The 20,994-nt window shown below is 45.7% G+C and overlaps 2 protein-coding genes across 6 annotated transcripts in view; one reads left to right on the forward strand and one right to left on the reverse strand.

Annotated features, from left to right (window-relative positions):
• Positions 1-7,419, reverse strand: part of LOC111863537 (FERM domain-containing protein 5) — a 32,797-nt gene extending 25,378 nt beyond the window's left edge. For all 5 annotated transcript variants that reach the window (XR_004512915.1, XM_023849936.2, XM_033751105.1 and 2 more), the window contains exon 1: positions 7,149-7,419. Coding sequence is in view for 4 of the 5 variants with exons in the window: in XM_023849936.2 (XP_023705704.1) it covers positions 7,149-7,244 (96 nt within the window). In the remaining variant the exon portion in view is untranslated. The remainder of the gene's footprint in view (positions 1-7,148) is intronic.
• A 490-nt stretch (positions 7,420-7,909) lies between these two features.
• On the forward strand, positions 7,910-20,573 carry LOC111863553 (glucose-6-phosphate 1-epimerase). The gene is made up of 8 exons (XM_023849976.2): positions 7,910-8,036; positions 8,290-8,341; positions 15,042-15,100; positions 15,192-15,348; positions 16,100-16,280; positions 16,899-17,055; positions 18,221-18,372; positions 19,167-20,573. Exons 1-8 carry the CDS (start codon positions 7,967-7,969, stop codon positions 19,173-19,175), a joined length of 837 nt encoding a protein of 278 aa, XP_023705744.1. The 5' UTR covers positions 7,910-7,966; the 3' UTR covers positions 19,176-20,573.
• The last annotated feature ends 421 nt before the right edge of the window (positions 20,574-20,994 follow it).

A 20,994-nucleotide genomic window follows, 5' to 3' on the forward strand; every position in this document is an offset into this window, starting at 1 on the left:
ACATGTATGTATGTATGTATGTATGTATGTATGTATGTATATAATGTATAAACTGTAATAAACAGTACATACTCGTATATAAGTATAATGCACAGTACAGTAAGTAAACCCTTGCCAATCTGCAATAACTGGGGGGAGGGAGGCCATTTAGATTAACTGATAATCTGAAATAATGAAGCAGGAGATAACCCTAAAAGACTTTCCTTCATCCAGCTGAAGCCAATCTTGGGCATTTTCTTGCATGGTTTCAGTCTCTCCAACTGCCCTCAACAGAGTCTTAAAGTCCTCTTGCTCCTAAATCCCATGTGTCTTTTAAAGTGTGTACAGAATTTTTCATTTTTCATATTTCGATTCGGATTAGCGAGGGTTTACTGCGATTTTATTTTGAATTACACAGACTGGGAGAGTGACATGGAAGACGGAAAGAATAAAAGGGGAAAACAGTATACCTTCCTGCCCGAGTGCGTATGGTTCAATTCCTGTTAAGATACGGCTCCAATGGAAAGGCACTGCGACCCTACAAGCTTCTGCATGTTTTGCATGTACCTTATTCACGCAGGTTACAGGGAAGGAAGAACAAGGGCTGGGGCTAGGGGCGAGCTAACGGGAGCCGCGTAAACTGAATGAAATTGTGCGGTCTCGAAAAGCTTACTTAGAAAGTGGAAAAGTGAGAACCAAATCAATTAAAAGTCTCCGATATCGAATTTTTAAGAAAATCCATGAAACGCTTTATGGGGTGTATGGAAAAGCCCATTTATGGCCCTACATAAACCGGGCCTTATGATGAAGAGTTCTATCTTCTGGTACATAACGTCCTGTAGTCCAATTAAAATCAACCGACGTTTCGGAGGAACATGCCGCCCTCATCTTCAGGGTCGAATAAGCGGAGCCGGCTGGACATCGGATGTCCTGGCTAACGTTTCATTATTTTCCTCAGTCCTGCACGCAAATACCGGGAGATTGTCTCAGTTAGTTCACAACCCCCTCCATTTAACTCTTTAAATGCTGCATTTCTTCTAAATAATACTACCTCACAGGAAACATTACGTCACCACTACAAAGCCCAACCGGTTGCTGCTGTTTAGGGAAACAGTCGCTGTTTGCTGTGAGAACCATACGGAACACATAGACACACTGTGGGCAGAATGCAGAGTTTTAATATGTTGAAGCAAATGTTATATATAGTAACCACTGAGCTTTAAAGGGTTAAATCATTTCAGTTCATCATTGTTCCACCACAATCGAGGATGTACAGTCTTGGTAGAGACAGCGTCGTTAAAAAATCCACAATAAAAAAAATTAATATAATGTTCGTAATACTGGAACGTCGTGAGCCAGATTGAATTTCTTCACGGGCCGTAGTTTGCTGAACCCGTGCTCTAGGATGTGAAGCAGGATCAGTGATGGCCTTGACTCCTTCGGACGGGCCATCTACTTGGGGGCACGAGATAACCCGGGCAGCCACAACAAGTCCATCCACCGTGGCAGAGGCTGTCTGAAAGCGGCCACAGACCACGCGGTCCGGCCTTCGCTTCACGTGACGCACAGTTTGTGCCTAGCGGCCAGTGTCTGCTCCGTCTGCTCTACGCTACGGACTGTCCGGAGTCAAGACAGACACGACTCGGTCGAGAGAACCCTTCTTCAGAGGTTGATAAATTCCCTGTCTATTTCAAACGCGAGGGTACATTACCCGTATGTACAGAAGCTCGCTAGTGGATCCTGTCAGGAGCCAGTTCAATCCACTTCACATACTATGTCACCTATCGGGTTGATGTAGCTGTAACGACTGGTATTCGGGAAGTCCTCGGTTCGAAGCTGAACTAGAACAACGGCTATCCTCGTCGGTTTCCACGGTTTTTCTCAGTCCCTCCATACAAATGCCAGAACAGTACCTCAAATTAGGACACGACTGCTGCCTTTCAAATGTTTTCCCAATCAATCAATAGATTTGACGCTAATGACATCAACCCCCGCTGTCAGATCCTCAAACCTACTTTATCTGGAACATTTCCCAACAGATAATTTTGTTTCTTGCGTCAGACCAATACAAACCTAAATTTCAATCGAAGCCCATTTTCATAATGGTGTTTGGGTATGGTGGATCGATTTTGTACCCACCCTATACACCAACCTGTCACTCGGTGGTCAAAAACCGCAACTTTCGTTCAACTGTTTCAAGCAGACATGCCGACACAGAGGCCCCAAACGGTCGGCACTTCTACCTTGCGTCTGGGATTTTCTCTGATGCTACCAGCAACTAGACCAGGTGGGGCGATAGCTGAATGATGAATTGCAATGGATTTGGAAGGAAGCGGTCGTGACCTAAACGCCGTCACTTGGCTGTAGTGACAGGGAAACCCCACGAGGTAGCAGCTGAGACGAGTTTGAAGAGTCCTGTTTTCTGCGACATGACGACATGCGGTCTGGTGGACAGTTATCAACGTTTTGGAACCCCAATCTCGCATGTTCACTGTTTACGTTGATTTCCGCACCGTGTGGATGTTGGACAGTGCTGCCGACGTTGCGGAGGAACAGTGACACCAGCGAGTCTGCGCGAAAGCTTAGAATCCGTATTGACGGTGGGTAAAGCTGCCGGGGCATGAAGCTGACCACTCATCTCCAATTAGTGCCGAGGTTAAGAATGGTGGAGCTATACCCTCACACTCCCATACTTCTTCATGCCGGGGCATGAAGCTGACCACTCATCTCCAATTAGTGCCGAGGTTAAGAATGGTGGAGCTATACCCTCACACTCCCATACTTCTTCATGGTGTGGTGCTTAATTAATTAAGCTTAGGGATAACTTTACGTTTTATCTTCTGCTGGGTGGTGTTAGGGGGGTTCTCGGTTTGAATCTCGGCGGGCACACCGGCTATTGTGACGTCTTCCTCATTTCTTTGAGACAGATGTCGGGATAGTACCTCGGTTAGGCCACGACCACTTCCTCCTATATCCTTTTCGTCGCTCTTCTAGCATCCTACGCTTCAACACAGAACAAGGAACAGGAAGTGGAGACAAACGGTCATGCCCAATTTAAGATACTCTTCCCAGGAGGAAATGAGGTAAACCACGGAAAATCTCAGTCACAATCTCCGGACCAGGGCTTGAATACAGGACCCTACCGATTATGACGAAGGAGTGCTAACAATCTACCACGACGTTTCTTGCCAATAGACGCATGCGCAAAATAATGAAGCTACTGGAAAGCAACTAAATGGCCTAACAGGCCTGGAATGGTTAAAGGAACGTGTAACATATGAAAATGGGTGAACCTTGACAAACACAAAGAAACAGGGACGGAAACAAGGATGAGGAGGAAGTTTCGACGCTTGTGTGAATGTGACATGCAGAGCTAATGTACCTCCACCGCATCGGAGGGTGTGGGGGTACCTACTTAGGCCTGCATTCTTGCTGAGGAGGGCTGCAACATGGCGTACATAAACGAAAGACAAGGAAGCAGACGCGAGTGTTCACCGCGCGGTACGGCACCCACTGAGCTCAGTCAAGCTGTCCACGTGCACAGTGTCGCCGGGACACATTCTTCTCAGGGACAGCCGACAAGGGGTGTCCGCTAGTGCACCGGAGACACAAATTAGCTCCAATTACCGGTTACTTTACGGCGCTGTCAGTGTGTACACTAAAGAGCGTCAAATGGCAGGTATTTTTGCCTGGAGGGACTGAGGAATATCGTGAAAGCCCTGTGCCTGCACCAACTAACAGACCCAACAAACTAGGTTTCATATTCTTACGACTGATAACGGAAACAAAGCCCGACTCCGAAACTCCGTGTCCGTGACGAGAAACAGCGCCGCAGGATGTCCGCAACACCTGCAACACCGCCGTGCTGCAGCGCGGTCCTGTACCTCGCGGGTTCTCTCGTATCTAGAGAAAGCGCCATTTGCATTGACCCAGCAATTCATAATAACCCCGCCCTGCGTCCCTCAAAACACGGCCCAATAAAAATACTTGGGGAAAACAAAACGTATAATCGCCGTTGACAGTGGCCGCCCGGTCTAAGGCCCCTCAGACACTGGGATCGTGTGTTCGAATCCCACTCGATGCATGGATATGTGTGCGTTTATTCTGTTTGTGCTGTACTGTGTGCAGGTAGCGGCCATGTGACGGGCTGATCCCCCGTCAAAAGAGTCCTACTGACTGTCTTAAAAGATCAAAAATCTGAGAAGCGGCCAAGGTCCAGCAAAGGGCTGTAGGGGCATAGATACATTGAGAGGTATCCCTGAGTTGCATTAAGCACAACAAGATAACGAAGTGCAGTGGAGTGCAGAGAGTTCCGCCATTGTTAACCTCGGCACTGGGTGAAGAGTGGTCAGCTACATGCCCGGCAACTTTACCCACGGGAAACTGCCCCGTTACTCACTGTATGAGGCTGGGTGGGTCCCAGAGCCGGTTTGGACGATACCGAGAAGAGAAAATCTCTTGCCCCTACCGGGGCTTCCGCTGTCGTCCAGCCCGTAGCCAAGTCACTATACACAGTGAGCTTTCCCGGCTCCCTTAGGAATAATAATAAACTGAACTTAGCCATCCGCCTACCGTTAGGTCGCTACTCGGGGATAGTTCGGGCCGAGCCGGGCCAGGCGACAAAAACATCCGGGCTTACACAGCAACGTCATGTAGAAACTGGCCTCCTCCTACACAGACCAGCGCAGAGCTCTTCTCGTGGGTAACGGACACCAAGCCAATTGAGCTGAGTCCTCCACAAGAAGCTAACAGTTTCTCAGCCACTCAATAAATCACCACCATTTCATGCAACAGGAAGGTTCACCACCGTTTCCACAACAGCACGCCACTGGTCCCTACCTTCAGCCACATGAATGCACTCCACATCGCATTCCTGCAAGATCCATTGTAATATTATTCTCCCACCTATAGTAAATAGTTACCGAACCTTTGTATGCATGCGTGCCACAAGCCCTGCCCACCTCGTCTTCCTTGATTTGGTCATTCTAATATCTGGAGATCAGAAATTATGAAGGTCCTAATCATGTAATTTTCTCCGTCCTCCTGTCACTTCACACTGACACAAAACAGGCAAAGTTACGGCTTTGTATATTTTTAATCTCTGCGTATTTAGACAGGAGATTCTGAACAAATGGAAGAATTCTCTGAATTTGATCGGCTCTTAACTTCTTAATGATTTGTGGGTTTTGTTTGCAAGTGTTTGAACGCCGCCACACTTCCAAACCCTCCAGTCTCCCATTGCTGGTCACGCCCTGTGAAGGCTTCTTCGGTCTTAGCACTTGCCCGAGCACTGCTTTACTTTTGCGAGCTTCATGCAGTAAAGCCTGCAAATCGGTGGGTTAGCACTGCAATAATTCGTTTTCCTCCTCTGTGATTATACGCTGTTTTGGGCCCCCAGGGTAAGCTTCTCAAAATAAATATGCCTGATACAATTATTTGTAATCACCGTGTGTTTCGAGTGCAATGGATCGCCCTGTGGTGACGGAAATGGGGCAGATGAATGGACACGGTCCACTGGGCGCTCTGACATTGTCCGACCTCCACGGGACGGTCGTGAAGCGGACACGCTGCTTGTACACAAAACAAAACTATTTCCTTTGCTTTCGTGCGTTGTCAGTAGGTGCAGACTGACCTGCGCGTGCTAACGCTTCAACCGTTCAAAGCCCAGTGGTCACTTCATGTACATGTCTGTCCTTCTTGACAAGCTGACACTCAGTTTGTCAAGATCTTCAGCCTGTTGTGTAACCCAAGGCACATTAGCCGGCCCACAACAGCCCTCCACTGACCCCTCTCCTGCGCCACATCAATCCGCTTCACATCCTCCAACATTATTTCCTTTGGAACAATTTTAATATTATCCTCTCAACTATGCCTAAATATTCCAGCAGGTTTGTTCCATTCGGGTTACTGCACCAAAATTTTGTTCGCATTTCTGAACCCTTCCAAAGACGGTGCGGCCCCGCGGATCTCGCCTGCACTGTACAGGATAGCAGAGTGGGGCAGCATAATGCAAGGTCAGACTTCACGGAAAAGGGGCCAGGAACACCGCACTGCTACGCCCCTCCCATGAGCATGGGCACGGCGAAGCTGATGTGCACACACGACAGTGAGAATGTGGCAGTCACAGGCATTCCAGACAAATTCCGTGCCAGTAAAGTCCATCCACTCTACGAACCAGGGTTACGTCATATGTTCCACAGGAAAGTCATGTGTACACATATTTGAATTTCCCACCGGCGGTGTGAACACCAGAAGTACATGGAAAACAGACTTCAGCAACTTTCTAACGATGACGTAACGGTTTACGTCACTGACTTGCGATGACGCACCCACGTCCCCTGAGTACACGCAGTTTACTTTGGAACAGGCTATAATGGCGCCCCTTCGCGTTCATTTCCCATTCAACATTCATTAATCACTTTACAATTCAACAATATATTGATACTACTGATAGTCACCGTTGTGAGAACCTCAAACTGAACGAAGTTATATAATCTCGGCTATTTGACAGCGTCATTAAATAAACAATACATAGATAGATCTACCCATTCTTGCATTTCTGTTACTATTTCTTACAGAAATTACGCTTCGCTGAAATTGTAAAATGAGGGAACAGGTCTAACGTAACATTTCTAGGGGTTAGTAACCCCCAGGGAATTGCAAAACCATCCCCTCGTGATACTAATTCAGTCCCGACATCCACGTAAACTAACATTTTGCCATTCGGATGAGTGTGGGTGGATTTCGTATTTCGTTTTGGCAGTCCGACTGGTTAAAGACTGTGATAATTTGGCCAACTTTCGACAACGTCGCCATTAGCCTCACGTGTGTGATGACACAATGCATCTCGTGCGAGATCGGACTCCACAGGAATCAATACCCTACCTCTGCTACAGCAGACAGGTCCAGACCATATGTTTACAGGTTATAAACAGTCCACAATGCAACAACTAACTTCATAACCTAACTGATACTGAATTTCGTTGACACCACCACATCTAAGTTTACAACACCTTCACTGCTGTAGCCCCCACATCCAGTAGAGGATTCATACAATCCAACGCAATAACCACACACTGTCGTTTGAACGCGTATGAGAATGAAAGTTACGGTGTACTGGAAACATAACTTTATTTTCACTGGGAATGTGAGGTGTGGGTCATACATACCTGAAACTCGCATTCTACAACTTCCGTATCTTCCAATAATCTCACAGTGCATTTATAACTAACATTAATGTCACTTTTGCTGCCAAACTTTAGCATCGTTGTGTTTATGGAACATTAGATTGGAGAGCTTATCTGCACTTTTTCACAGTTCACAATTTCTCTCTCACGTTAACACGGAAACTGACACAACCTTCCTTCCTCATCTGAATCATGACAGCTAAGCACGCAAACCACGACTCAGCCTCCTCGATAGTCAAACATACATAAACAAGAAACAAACCAACTGTATTGGGAACGTTGGAAATGGACTACGCACCAGTCCAAAAAATAAGCTCATTCTACGATATTCTGTAATGACATCTTACAATGAGCACATAAGGCATACCTTTGGATTTAATCAAGTATATAATTCAAGTTCTCGATACGATATATTTCTTCAAAGTTAATGATAATATGTCATTCTACTGATCCAAACAGAACTTTACACATAGCACCTCAGACTACAATGGCGTCTGATGGAGCTGGCATTGTAAGAGAAATTTACGTTCGCACCTAACCGACTGCCGTTTTCTAGCAGTGGTTGCTTCGTATGTTGCTAGTATATACTGAATATTTTTAAGTTTGTAGGGTTATAAATCTAATATAATCTTAGTTACATGAATGGGGTACTACTTCACAGAAGGTGAAACGTGACGTTAGTGATATTAACAGTAATAAACAAAAAAAGGCTATCCGGAATACATTGTTTGCTGAATTCCTCGTAGCAGCTCATGTATCAACTATAAAGGGGTGCCGAACAGGCGGTTTCAGATTCAAACATGGCAGCGGCGACGAGTGTTGTTGTGTTAGACAGAGGAAACAATACAACATGCACCATCAACTTGCACGGTAAGGCTAGAATTTTCCGACTCTTTCAATACAGGGAAACCAGTAAAATCATTTACCATTAACACATTGTTGTAATATAGTAATTCTAATTTAATATCGAAGCAAACAAATGTTGTAGAGACAGTCATGCCCATCACATGAGGCTCCATGCTCTTATTTTCCAGTAAGTGAACCGATGCTCTGATTTTTTTTATGTTTTGACAATCCTTGGCGAATGATTTGAGTGCAAAAAACAACCCGTCCTTCGTTACAGGTGCAACGGTGGTTTCTTGGCGTGTAAATAATCAAGAACAGTTATTTGTAAGGTAAATATTAACCAGTGTGCATCAACTGATTGCAGTGCCTGACTGGCTGCATGCAGCCTAGTTTTTTATACGTCGGGACCGAGGCTGCCCTTACGACATGCCTGGGATCTGTAGTCTGCATGCTAGCTACGTTTGTGTGAATGGTTGACTCTTAAGTAATACGACTTTTACGCATGGCTCTTATATGCGCGCTTATTCAGCGTGTAATGCTGCATGTTCAGTTGTGGAAAATTACATTGGACTTACGTAATGCTTGCTTACTGGGGGACTGTTATTACATGAAGACAATTTCAAGCATTGCTTGGAGCGTACCCGTGTGCAGTTCCCAGTGCTCTAAGCAAGTCTGGTGTGATAAGTCACAGTAAAAGTAAAGTTGATCCTGTGCATAACTAAGCAACACGCAAGGAAGACTTATGGGATAGTGAAGGTACAGCCACACGCATTCTTAAGGATTGTAGTTTATTTAACATGTTGCTAGTAACTCCGGTTATATAGCTCTGAATTAGTGCTTCATTAATGAATTCTGAATTGAACAAGATGTGGAAGGAATCGGTCGTGGCCTAATTTAAGGTACTATCCCAGCATATCGCTGAAAAGGTTGAAGAAAACCCACGAAAATGATCAGGATATACGGTTCCTCTGCCCAGATTCGAAGCGAGCACCTCGCGAATAAAAATCAGAAGCATTACCGCTTTGACCAGTTTGCTTTGTGACACTAAATGGAGGTGAGTGATCAGCTTTACGCCCCTGGCCGTTTTATCTCCACGGAAGCAGCCCCCATACCCATTGGGTAGGATGCTGGGGCGACGCTATGGAAAATAAAAAATCTCTCCCAGTCGTGCAGTCCCCGTTTTCTTGTAGCTATGGAAACAGTGCAAACGGTACCCCCCCCCAGGCTTATTCAGACACAACGCTGTAAAGGTGCATGCAGAAGCAAAGGTATAAATAACTCCGTGTATTCTTAACTTCGCCACCAGATGAAGGTGTTTTTTTCAGCTTCATGCCCCGGCCGCTTTACCTCCGGGAAAACAGCGAACAGTATGCATTGGATGTGTGGTTATGTGGGCCCCCAGTGACAGATCTGTTGCCTCTTCTGTGAATCGAACCTCGATTTCCCGGTCGCCCAGTCCCCAGCCAAGTCGCTATGGTTACTGAGCTACGCCGGTACTACAGTGTTTGTAAGGAATTTAATTCCGCGCGCAAGGCGTCTTCCGCACCCCCCCGCCCTTCTGAGCTCATGAACCGCGCCGTCAGACCAGCGCATAAGATCACGTTTCCGAGACCGCCCTGTCACTCTGGCTTCAACAGCTGACACTTGCTCATCCGTTTGGGCGCCGGACGTGGGGGGAAGGGGGAAGCGACAAGCCAGGCATTTGTCCCTCTCCAGATTTTTAGAAAAAAAAAGTCAAATTTGAAGAACGAACGAAAAAATGGATCGTAGAGAAATAGGCTGGTGAGTTATGGACTGGATTCATCTGGCTCAAGATAGGCACCAATGGCGAGTTCTTTTGAACACGGTCATGAATCTTCGGGTTACACAAAACGGGAAATTCTTGAGTAGATGAGCGACTGGTGGCTTTGCAGGAAGGACTCGACTCCATGGAGTTAGTATACAAAATACATCAGGCCCTGAATGAGAATAGTTATCTGCCAAGTTCACTATGCATCTGAGTAGCCAACTTGGCCTGATTTACCCAGCACATGTAATGGTTTCCTTTGATACGACACGGACCGCCTAGAAAACGAAAAATATATGGGGGGATACACAACAAAGCGATGTCATAAGCCTCCTTTTGTTGTTTCAAAATAAGGAACGTAGGCAGAGAAGTCGCCCCTGTGGTTAAATGATTAGTAACCACGTCATGACGGCGTGTGGGGGAGTGGAGATATAGCTCCACCGTTCTTGACCTCTGAACTGGATGGAGATGTGTGGTCACCTTCACGCCTCGCCAGCTTTACTCCTGGAGAAAGAGTACTCCCGATATCCACTGGATACGAGGCTGGCTGTACCCCAGAACCGGTCTGGACAACATGGAAATAAGAAGACTTTTGCCCTTACCGGGACTCGAACTGCGACCCCTCGGCCTCCAGCCCGTAGCCAGTCGCTATACCGACTGAACTGTTAAAGTAATCGCCGTACAGTTCCACGTGTATGTAGAGCAGAGCCTCGCAGGGATTCCTTAGAAACCCGTTCCTCTGGAAGACACGCGTTTGGCTGCGTCCCGTGACAAGGAGATGAGGGCCACAGCGGATACCTCAACCGCTGCAACAGTCAGAAATAAAATGGAACGGGAGGCGGCGGTACTCCGTCCGTTTCCGCTCCCCATTCTCGCCCACACACATCCACGCGCAAATTCATGGGGTTCTGAGACGTCGAGGCTCCCACATTTTCTAGACAACCGGCTCACAGATGGCGGTGAGGTCAGCCTTACACGCGCTGGCCGCCCTTTACTCACAGAAAGTTTCCTGGTACTCATTTCTATTATGGGCCGAGTCGACCCCAGGGCTGGAAGGATTAGGTCAATTGAAAACTCCAATGACGTCATCGGGAATCGAACCGGCGACCTTTCGGCTCGTAGCATAGTGCCTCAATCAACTACGCAACCGCCCCCCCCCAGTAGTTTCAGTACAGTTCGTTCTATCTAAATGGGGCCAACAAAATTATCTTATATTTTTTGTTAAATTATGATTACGTCCCATGTCTTTCAAGATAAATTTTAATGTTATCCTTACGTCTCCCTGACATCAGTGTATACTGGCGAAACGTCCATCTGACCCGCCTTGTTTCTTATAAACGGGCCGTTAGAGAGAAAGCTATTTCTTCCTGTTTGAGAGAGAATCCCGGAAAACTGTTACTTCTGCCGATGCTTGCGTCGGTTAGAGCCCAAGCCATTTCGTTTCCTCCATAAGAAAAGCAGTGGGACCGTGGCGTCACTGTGCACGTAACTTTCTTATGTTTTGTGGTAACCATGGGAACGAGACGCGTTGCACACAGGATTATGCTGTACCACTCACACTCTCATGGAGCTGAGCCCTTCTTGAGAAACCGCCAGTTGTGCAGCTACTCAAGAACATCCCAGAATTTCATGGAACCCGAAGGTTCAGTGCCGTTTCACAAGAGTCCTCCACTGGTCCTTATCCTGAGCCAGATCAATTCAATCCACACCCAATTTCTTTCAGATCCATTTTCATACTGTCATCTGATCTACGTCTGGGTCGTCCTACTGGCTTTCCCCACGAGAACTGCATGCGTGCTAAATGTTCTGCCCATCTCATCCTTCTCGATTTGAACAATGATAGTGGATTCTTTCCTGAAAGTAAGAGCCCTACTGACACGCTGCAGTGCGGTACCCAAAGGAAGTCTTCCTCCGAAATATTTGTACCTGCCTGCAAAACTACACGGCGTCACACCACAAAACCCTAATCCTAATACACAAAAAATATACTTTTTCGTGTTGTGTCAGGCGGTGCCTAAGGACATGCCGATTTTCATGACAGTTCGATCGTCTTTCCTCAGTCCTTTGAGGAAAATATTCGGTTAACTTATCCACACAGTTCCTTCCAGCTGACCCTGCGCAGTTCATCGTAATGGTGAACATTCATAACAGCCTTTTAAGCATCGATCATCATTAGGTCTTTTTTATTATTATTATTTTTTATTGCTAGTGGGGTGGGACTAGGTACCTTGTACTGCGGCCACTTCTGGCCAATTGTACCAGCCCCAGATGATAGGTGAGGGTGATTGTGGAGCAATTGGTGGAATGAAGATTGGCAGGGGAAACCGAAGTAATCGGAGAAAACCTGCCCCAGCGCCACTTTGTCCACCACAAATCCCACTTGACCAGACCCCGGGATCGAACCCGGGCCGCCGCGGTGGGAAGCCAGCGACTAACCGCTTGAGCTATGGCGCGCGGCCAAGTTCATCAATGCAGACTCTGTTTTATTTTTATTAGGCAACGGGATAGACTGCCGAGGAATCTGGGTTCAATTCCTGACAGGAGTAAGAGATATTTCTCTTCCCCACAACTCGCCCCCCCCAACCTCCAATTCAATGGATACCAGGGATTCTTCCCCGGGGTGAAGTGGTAGGGGCAAGATGATCACGACTCCCTCCAGCCATTGCTGCGGTTATGAATATGTGGAACAGTACCTCGCCTCCCCATACGTCTTCATGACGTTCTTAATTAAGCACAGGGACAATTTTGCTGTTTTATCAATCTGCGTACAATTGTTACCGAATAAGACTGAATATTCACAGGTGATTTTTAATGAGCTAACATACGTGTGCATTTACAAACAAGTTAGGAAATGTAAGTACAGAGTAGCAATTCTGTGGCCTCTTCTATCGCGCCGACATTTATGAAACTGGACATGGCTCAGCAATTTCGTGCTTGAACTCCAGTGCTAAGTTTCGTCCAGATCAGGCCGAATGTTTTCAAGTTATGACGCAGTATTAAGATCGTTATCTGTTTCATTCCGAAAACCTCACGACTTAACGGAAGGAGCGAACTGTCCGAAACCAGTCTGCGGTCCGAGAGACGTTTAGCGAGTTAAAGCGTGGGTCTTCACATGAAGTGTCCGGTATTGCCGTTGTCCGATTTTAACACAAGTGGAATTTCCCCTCAGTCTTTAGTGAGAATCTCCCGTGTCAAATTTGAAAACAATCTGCAAGGTTTGGGTGCTGATTCCCTTTCACTGACGGACAGACATGTCCTCCAATGACCCGAAAAGCGTTCGTTTTTATTTTGTGAGTCTCAGCGGTGAGCTTGTCCCTGTATCACGACATGAAGACGTATGGGAGAATGGGTCCACGCCCCGACCGGGTGGGCTTCGGTGCCGGTATGGACTGTTTGGTAAAGAGGAAAAAATTATTGCCTCTACCAGGAATCGAACACCGTTTCTCCGGTCGTCCAACTCGTAGCATAGTCGCCGTGTTGACTGAGCTACCCCGTCCCACTTCGGTGAAGAATGCTCCCGGTTAAGTTACAACAGAGAAGAGTTCTGTCATGTGGGCTGTATCACCATATTTTCGGAGGAACATATCGCCTCCATCTTCAGTATCGAAGTTAAGCCAACCAAGTAGCAGGAAAAGCCAGTAATGGTTTCCGTTTGCACCTCACGAAGGACGGAGATGATGGCTCGGATAACTGTCTGCCGCTTACTTGGCGGACGTTTCAGCTCTGAAGATGGAGGCGATATGTTTCTCCGAAACGTGGGCTCACTTATATCGCGGAAGACGGAACTCTTCACTTCTGTTGCGTATTTTACGGCGCTGTCAGTAGTGAGACAAATGGTAGGATGATTGATGAATGATGATTCAGAAAGGATTTGGAAGGGAGAGGTCGTGGCCTAAACAAGGCACCGTTCCAGTATTCGCCTGGACGGACTGAGGAAAACAACAAAAAGAAAACTTAGGTAGCTGGCGTCAGCCGAGATACGAACTGGTCACCCCCGCAGATATAAGTCAGACATAAGCCGCCAGGTTACAGACCCAGACGTTGTGTTTCAACGGGCCGTGCAGCTGGGGAGAAAACATGTCGCCCGCTGCTGAACCGAGCCCAGCTAGGGGCAAAAAGCGGCCTTCGCTTTGCAGCAGTCGGCTGTTTTTGTGCGCGCGAGTAATGACCCACAGCGCGCCCTGCCCTCCACTCTCAGCACTTGCCGCTTTTCCTCAGGTGCCCCTAGTTTCGAGCTCTTCACACGTTCAGTGCAGAGCAGAGCAGTACAAGATGAGCAGACAAATGTTAGGGATGTTTCTACTGAAGGTTTTGGGGCTCCCAAGTGGCCGTTTTCTAACAGATTCTATTTGCGTCTCCGTCTCCCTGTCCCAGTTACACGTCCAGACCTCAGCCTCCTGTATTCGAACAGTATTACCTGTATAATTCATAATTCCTGGGAGATTAGGAAACTGCAGTAGCTCAGTCACTATAGTGACCAGGCTACCGGCTACAGCATTCAGACAGGCTCTGGGGCACACCCAGCCTCCTATTCACATAATGCGGGGGATAAAGCAGCCGAAGTATGAAGCTGACCGCTCATCCCCGTCCAATGCCGAGGTTAAGAATGCGTGGAGCTGTACCTCCATTCTTCTGTGGGTCTTCATGTTGTGGTGCTTGATTATGCACAGGGACATCTGGTGTGTGAGATTCGAGGTTCTCACAGTGGTAACTATTAAGGTTGTTTCCTGTTGTGTGATACCGTGTTGTCTGGTATATCGTTACGAACTTTTCAGAAGGACCTGCTGCCTCTATCATCAGGGTAGAAGGGTACAGTGGTCAGCTTCAAGCCCCAGCAGCTTTACCCCCGCCCCCTGGCACCCATTGGAGAGGAGGCTGGGTTGAGCACCAGAACCAGTACAGAGAATACTCTCCATATATACTTTTATACATAATATTATGTATGGAGCATAAAAGTTTCGTTTTCTTTAGCTGATGCTAAGCAAGCAGTAAGCTTGCTGTTTGCTTTTTGCCCATTGCTTGTTGAGCGTATGTTTTACCCTGAAGATGGAGGCAGCATGTTTCTCCGAAACATAAGGGAGGTTCTACTGAACTACATACTGCCTTGAGAACCTCAACTCCAACATAGATGCTATAAGTTCTCCAGAAATATTCCTTCTCCTTTCATGTGGTTGAGATACTTGCATCACTTTGCCGAGAGAGTGCAGAGGGAACACTTGTGATATCTTCATTTCTTGTTACAGCAAACAAGCAATATTTGACGGAAAGAAGGCTATCCGCGGCGGCATCCCCTTTGTTTTCCGTAAGTATGTTTACGGTAGAAAAGCAGCATGTCCACGTGTTTGACCATAATGTAGTAACATGCCATAAGATCAGATACCTTTATGTTACAGCCCAGTTTGGACAGTGGAGCTTTGGACCACAAAATGGCTTTGCCCGTATCATACGCTGGAACCTGGAGAAGGCCCCTGAACGACTGCCCAGTGGGGATGTGGAAGCCATCTTTTCTATCATGGACAGCGAGTTCACACGTTCCATGTGGAACTATCCGTAAGTGCAGTCTCAAGTCTCTTGTCCCTCCTTAATGACATATCATCAATTCATCATTGTCATCATCCTTTCCAGTATTGGGCCTGTTGAGACCTGTTATGAATATTACAAAACAGAATCCTGCCTTCATTTTAGGGCTCTTTTTCCTTCTGGTTGATATTTTAAGATCTATTTTTAGAATCCTGTTACAGATCATACTGTCAGTATGACCTTCCAAATTTCTTCTGTATTGAAGAGTAATATCAACTGGGATGTGGTGCCGTGCAGTCCGGTCGCTGCTTGCTGATTACTTGTTTGTCTTACTCTTTGGTCCCGAAGGTGGAAGCAGTACATTCCCCCAAAATATCAATGAGCTGCTACCAGTCTAGAAGGCATCATGTCCCAGAAGACAGTGCTCTTCATACTTAACACTGTGAGAACCTCAGAATCTGGCATAAGTTACCGGATGTTTTCATGCACATTGGCAGACATATTAGCTGCTGCTGCTGTCGCCTCTGTGATATGGTAACAAATTCATGCTGTTGTCAGTTGTAGTTGTGCTTTTCAAATTCTGATGTATAGGAATCATACAAATCCAGTTTTGTACTGAATGTTCTTGCAGACTTGTCTGCAGTATAATTGTTACATATTCTACAATATACCGGACGTCAGATGGCTCACATGTTCCACGTGTTGTAGAAGTTACTCCTTGTCACATGTTAAGTTTTTGTCACGTATGAGATGTGCTTGCAAGTCAACTCTGTTGTTGCAGGTTTCGCCTCACTTACAGGTTGATCTTGCGAGAGAAAGAGCTGCACTTCAACATAGGGGTGTACAACCCTAGCAAGGAGCTGACATTCAGCTTCAACCTGCTGTTGCACACGTACTTCAAGGTGCCTGATGTGCGGCGTTGCCAGATTACTGGCCTGCATGGATGCACATTCATTGATAAGGTGATGCTCTAGTGGTTACTGTTTCGTGACCGAGATTGTTCTGCTCAGTCCCTCCAGGATAGCACCTCAGAATAGTCTGCAGTCACTCACATCATCATAATTCATGGTTTACTGTTATATTTTGTATTGCATCCTGTGTAGTTTACTCTTTGAATCACAAAGGCTTCCTGTAAAATTAAAAATACCTGGAATTTTGCCCATACAGTGTATCTATGTGTTTCCTATGATTCTCACAATAAACAGCAATTGTTTCCCTAATCACCATTAGCCAGCAGGTCTTTGCAAAGGACACAGTATGTTTTCTGTGAGGCATGAACTGAATCTTTTATATAGATGAACTTCACGCTTTGAACAGCTAAGAAAGCACTCTTATGTAAGCAAAGGACAAAGTAACCAGTTAATAAACAGTTTGTAGGTTCTTCACTGCTGCTGTCTTATCCACAGAGTTTGCTTAGTTAACATCAGCTAAATGAGAAGGTGATTATGCAGAAGAGACATGCAAGAAGACCTGTTTCTAGCTGCCATCCTAACATTCATATGTAATGCCTAAAAAAGACCATAAAAAAGCAATGTTAATGTCTGTAAGCAGTAATGTATCAGTAACTATGTGTGTCACAGTCAAGGGAAGGCGCTGTTTTCCAAGAGGGTCGTGATGTGGTGACCATCTCAGAGTGGACTGACCGTATATATCAGAACACTCCTCAGGAACACATCATTACAAATGTTGTGTCTGGCCGCAAGATGAGAATACAGAAGTATAACTTCCCAGACACAGGTGAGTAGTTGTGTGTGAGCCTCGCCACTTCAAGTGCTTATAGGCATGTGTAAGCTGTAAGGCAAATGTGTCCTCATGCTAAACCCTCCACACACTATAAGCCAGTTAGATCGGCCCTGGGTACTCGCGTTAAAACTGCCACAACTGGAGAGCTCAACTCATTGTTAATCAAGTGGTACAGGTTTTCTACCAACAGATGTCATCAAATGTGACATACCATGAACACGACTCTTGTCCACAGTTAAATTAATTATATGCTGTTGTTTCATTATGCCTCATGTTCCAGCCTCATACAAATGTTGCCGCTGGCCTATCATTACCTACATTGGCCAGTGCTTACAAACCTGAGCCTGCGTGAATGATACAATTATAAATTTGAAATAATAATTGTGTTGGTGGAACATCTCATATTTTTCGGGCAAGAAAACACAACATGATACTTTGACAAGATATTTTAATCCTTCCAGCTGCAAGAAGCCCTGGGGTTTACTCAGCCTCTAACAGAAATGAGTACCAGGAATTAATTAAATAGTTTTCCTGGGGAGCAAAGTGCGGCCGGCATGTAAGGCTGACAACCTTACCGCCATCTTTAAGCCAATTGTCTAGATAATGTAGGACCCTCAACGTCTCACAACTCTATGGGCCTCCATGGCCTGGTACAGGGATAGCTTTACTTTTTACTTTTACCTACCAATATTTAGAGGATAGAACAGGCTTTCACAAGTTGTATACCTGTTGTCATTTGAGGGTTTTTCTGTGCAACTACGTTCATCCCCAAGCAGCTGTGGTGTTTCTGGCAGGTAGTTCTTTAGCAGAGTTCAGCACTCAAGGGGTTAATTATGCACCACATCATGCAGGTGTACCAGGAGGTGGAATTATATCTCCTCACATATTACGATTGAAGTAACATTTAGAACTTTCATCGACATCACTAAACTGTGAATTGCTTTCCCCATAATTTTAGAGAAGAAACGTAAGTACATTAGGGCATGATGTGAGAAAGAAACAGAAGATCTGACTTCATATGGGTGATTCTCTGAAGGCCGTGTGATGTCTGATAGTCGATAGTTGGTTAGCTCTGTCAGTCAGTGCATGCTGAGTGCCATATGTGTTGCAGTGACTTCAGCAATCATTAGCCTTACAGCAAAACACTTACTTGTTCCAGTTGTGTGGAACCCATGGGTAGAGAAAGCAAAGGAGATTGCTGACTTTGGTGATGACGAGTTTCCCAACATGGTGTGTGTGGAGTCAGGGCACGTGTCCAGCCCCGTCATCTTGCTGCCAGGCACTGCGTTTGAAGCCAGCCAGATATTACAGGTCAGCCAACTTGTTTGTCTTCGTCCAGACAAACCACTGCCACATGCCCCACACATCCTGCCCATATGTGCATAATTACCTTCATGTTCTTCGTCAGATGTTATTTTCTTATTCCAGGTTGACAGAGAAAGTGTCTCCAATCTCTTCTTTTTTTTTTTTTTATTCTTTTCTTACCAGCTGTTTCCTCTGTTCTTAATGTCTTCCAATACCTGGTTGAACCACTCTCTGCTTTTCCTTCAGATTGTAATTCTAATGCCTATCTCATCTTCCATGTTCTATCGATTCTCTTCACATGTACAAACAACTGTAATCATCCCTCATCTGACTATATATATGAAGTTATTTTAATTCCAGTTTCTTTAGAAACTTAATTTCTAATTCTATGCCTTCTTGTTTTCCCTCAGAAATTTAATATCCATTGGTTTGATTTTGTCTTTGTTTCTCTTTGTAATGATCCATGTTTCAGCATTACATATCTGTTTAAAATATGTCTCATGGATCCCTGTTGTGCACCATGTTGGGATCTCTCTGTTACGTTGTATTCCTTTTATAATTATAAAAATTCAGAACCATTTTGTATTCTGCTGATCCCACCAGTAAATTTCCCTTCTGGATTTCTTTCCCATCCCAAATAAGTAAACAAATGTGTCCACCTGTTGAACCACTGTTCTCCACCCCAGTTGTTCCCCTACAACCAGAGATGCTGTTCCTAGACACATTTGCGAGCTGCCAGTGTGCGTGGCAGTGGTGCCAAGCTGCATATAGTGCTCATGTGTTTATATGGCATGTTGCAGGTGATGTGAGTGGAGGGCGGGGCTGCAGGGGGCCCAGGGGGTCGGAGAGGGGCTGCTGGCCGCTTGTCACAGCTCCAACCGCAGCAGCCACAGCCGCAGCCACAGCAGCTAGTGAACCCCTCTCCTTCCACCTCATCTGCTGGGGGGGACAATCTGTTGACGTCTCCCTCCCCCGTGTGGCCCCCCGCCCCGTGGCTTGCTCTAAACAATGTGTACGTGGGTGAGATGCTGCACCATCGCCTCCTGATGGAGCAGCGCAGCAAGGGAACGGGACAACAGCCACCTGAACAACACCATCATCCGCACCAGTGCGCCCCTCAGACCTCCTGCAGCATCTGCTCCCTGAACCTGTAGCGCAAGGGAGACACGTGGCTTGTACGGACACTGGATTCAAATTTGGTTCCCTTCTTCAGTATAAACCCTGTTTCCAAAATTTTTTGTATGTTATTTATTTTCTATTTATATTTCGCATAATGACCCCCATTGCTGGCAGTATTGTTTGGCATGGGAAGTGTCCGTACAGTGCCACAGCATGGTAACTCGGACAGCGATACACAGCTCCACGAGCAGTTCTCATAGACTACAGTTTCTAAGGAGTGCAGATTGACTGTTATGAGCACTATGTTGCGAGGTTTGTATCACTGTCCATCATGTTGGCTCTTCTATCTTACTCTAATTTTATGATAGTAATACATAGTTGATAATTATAACAATGATATTAATGATGATTGATGATATAGCGTTTTCTATTAAAGTACAGATTAGCTAGGAGTTGACTTGTGCGCCCACAGAACATTGTAATGTTACCCACAATGCAAGTTGGTACTCATGCTGCAACAACATTCCAGCGTGTTGGCAACATTCCCAGTCTTGTGGACCACTTTTATGGAAGCATAACTTTTGTGTATCTAGATGTTTAAGTACCGCTAATGAAACTTTGTGATGAATATTTTTGGTGCATTCCCAACAAAGAGTTGTGAAAGTGCACGTATTGGCTTTGCTGTGTCTTGTTTGTCCGTCTGTACATAACGTGAGGATCATTCAATGAATGGGTTTTTGTCAGGTCTGAGGTTCTCACAGCAGTGAATTTGAACATTATTATCTTCTAGGGTATGAAGTCATGTAGTTCTTTAGGTAGGTACCAGTGTTTCAGAGGAGCCCAGTGCTTCCATCTTCAGGGTACAAAATTTTCATGTAATTTAATATTGGGAGTTGTACTTGAATTTGTTTACATATTTTAATTTTGGTTCAAATTTGCCTAATAAAGAAGACTACATCCATTTTTGTACACAGCTTGAGGCCCAATATTCTTTGTGATGTCTCTGACAGACCCCTTCTGTGGTCTAGTGGTCAGAGTTCTTGGCTACAGATCCAGAGGTCTGGGTTCGATTCCCAGGACTACCAGATTTTTTGAAAAGTAGTGGGCCTGGAAAGGGGTCCACTCAGCCTCGTGAGGATAATTGAAGAGCTACTTGAATGGAAAAATAGCAGCTCTGGTCAAGAAAACCAAAATGAACGGCTGTGGGGATTCGTTACACTGACCACATGACACCCTCTGTCCGTAAATTTGGCACTAACTTCGCCGACAAGCGGCTGCTGTTCAGTCAGTATAGTTCACTTGCCGACTAGAACCACAGACTTTTTTTTTTGTCCTGGACATTATGGTTTAGAGAAAAACTAGAAACCATACACTCCCTCCAAAGTATGTGTCTTGAGCTTACTTCTCAACAATTCAGAAATATTTAAAATTTGATAAAATTTGTAGATTCAGAAGAACACATCATATGCTATTTCCACACATTCACATACACAATAACAAATGCAGTAA

This window comes from Cryptotermes secundus, unplaced genomic scaffold, assembly GCF_002891405.2.
Source record: "Cryptotermes secundus unplaced genomic scaffold, Csec_1.0 scaffold184, whole genome shotgun sequence".
Taxonomy (NCBI): Eukaryota; Metazoa; Arthropoda; class Insecta; order Blattodea; family Kalotermitidae; genus Cryptotermes; species Cryptotermes secundus.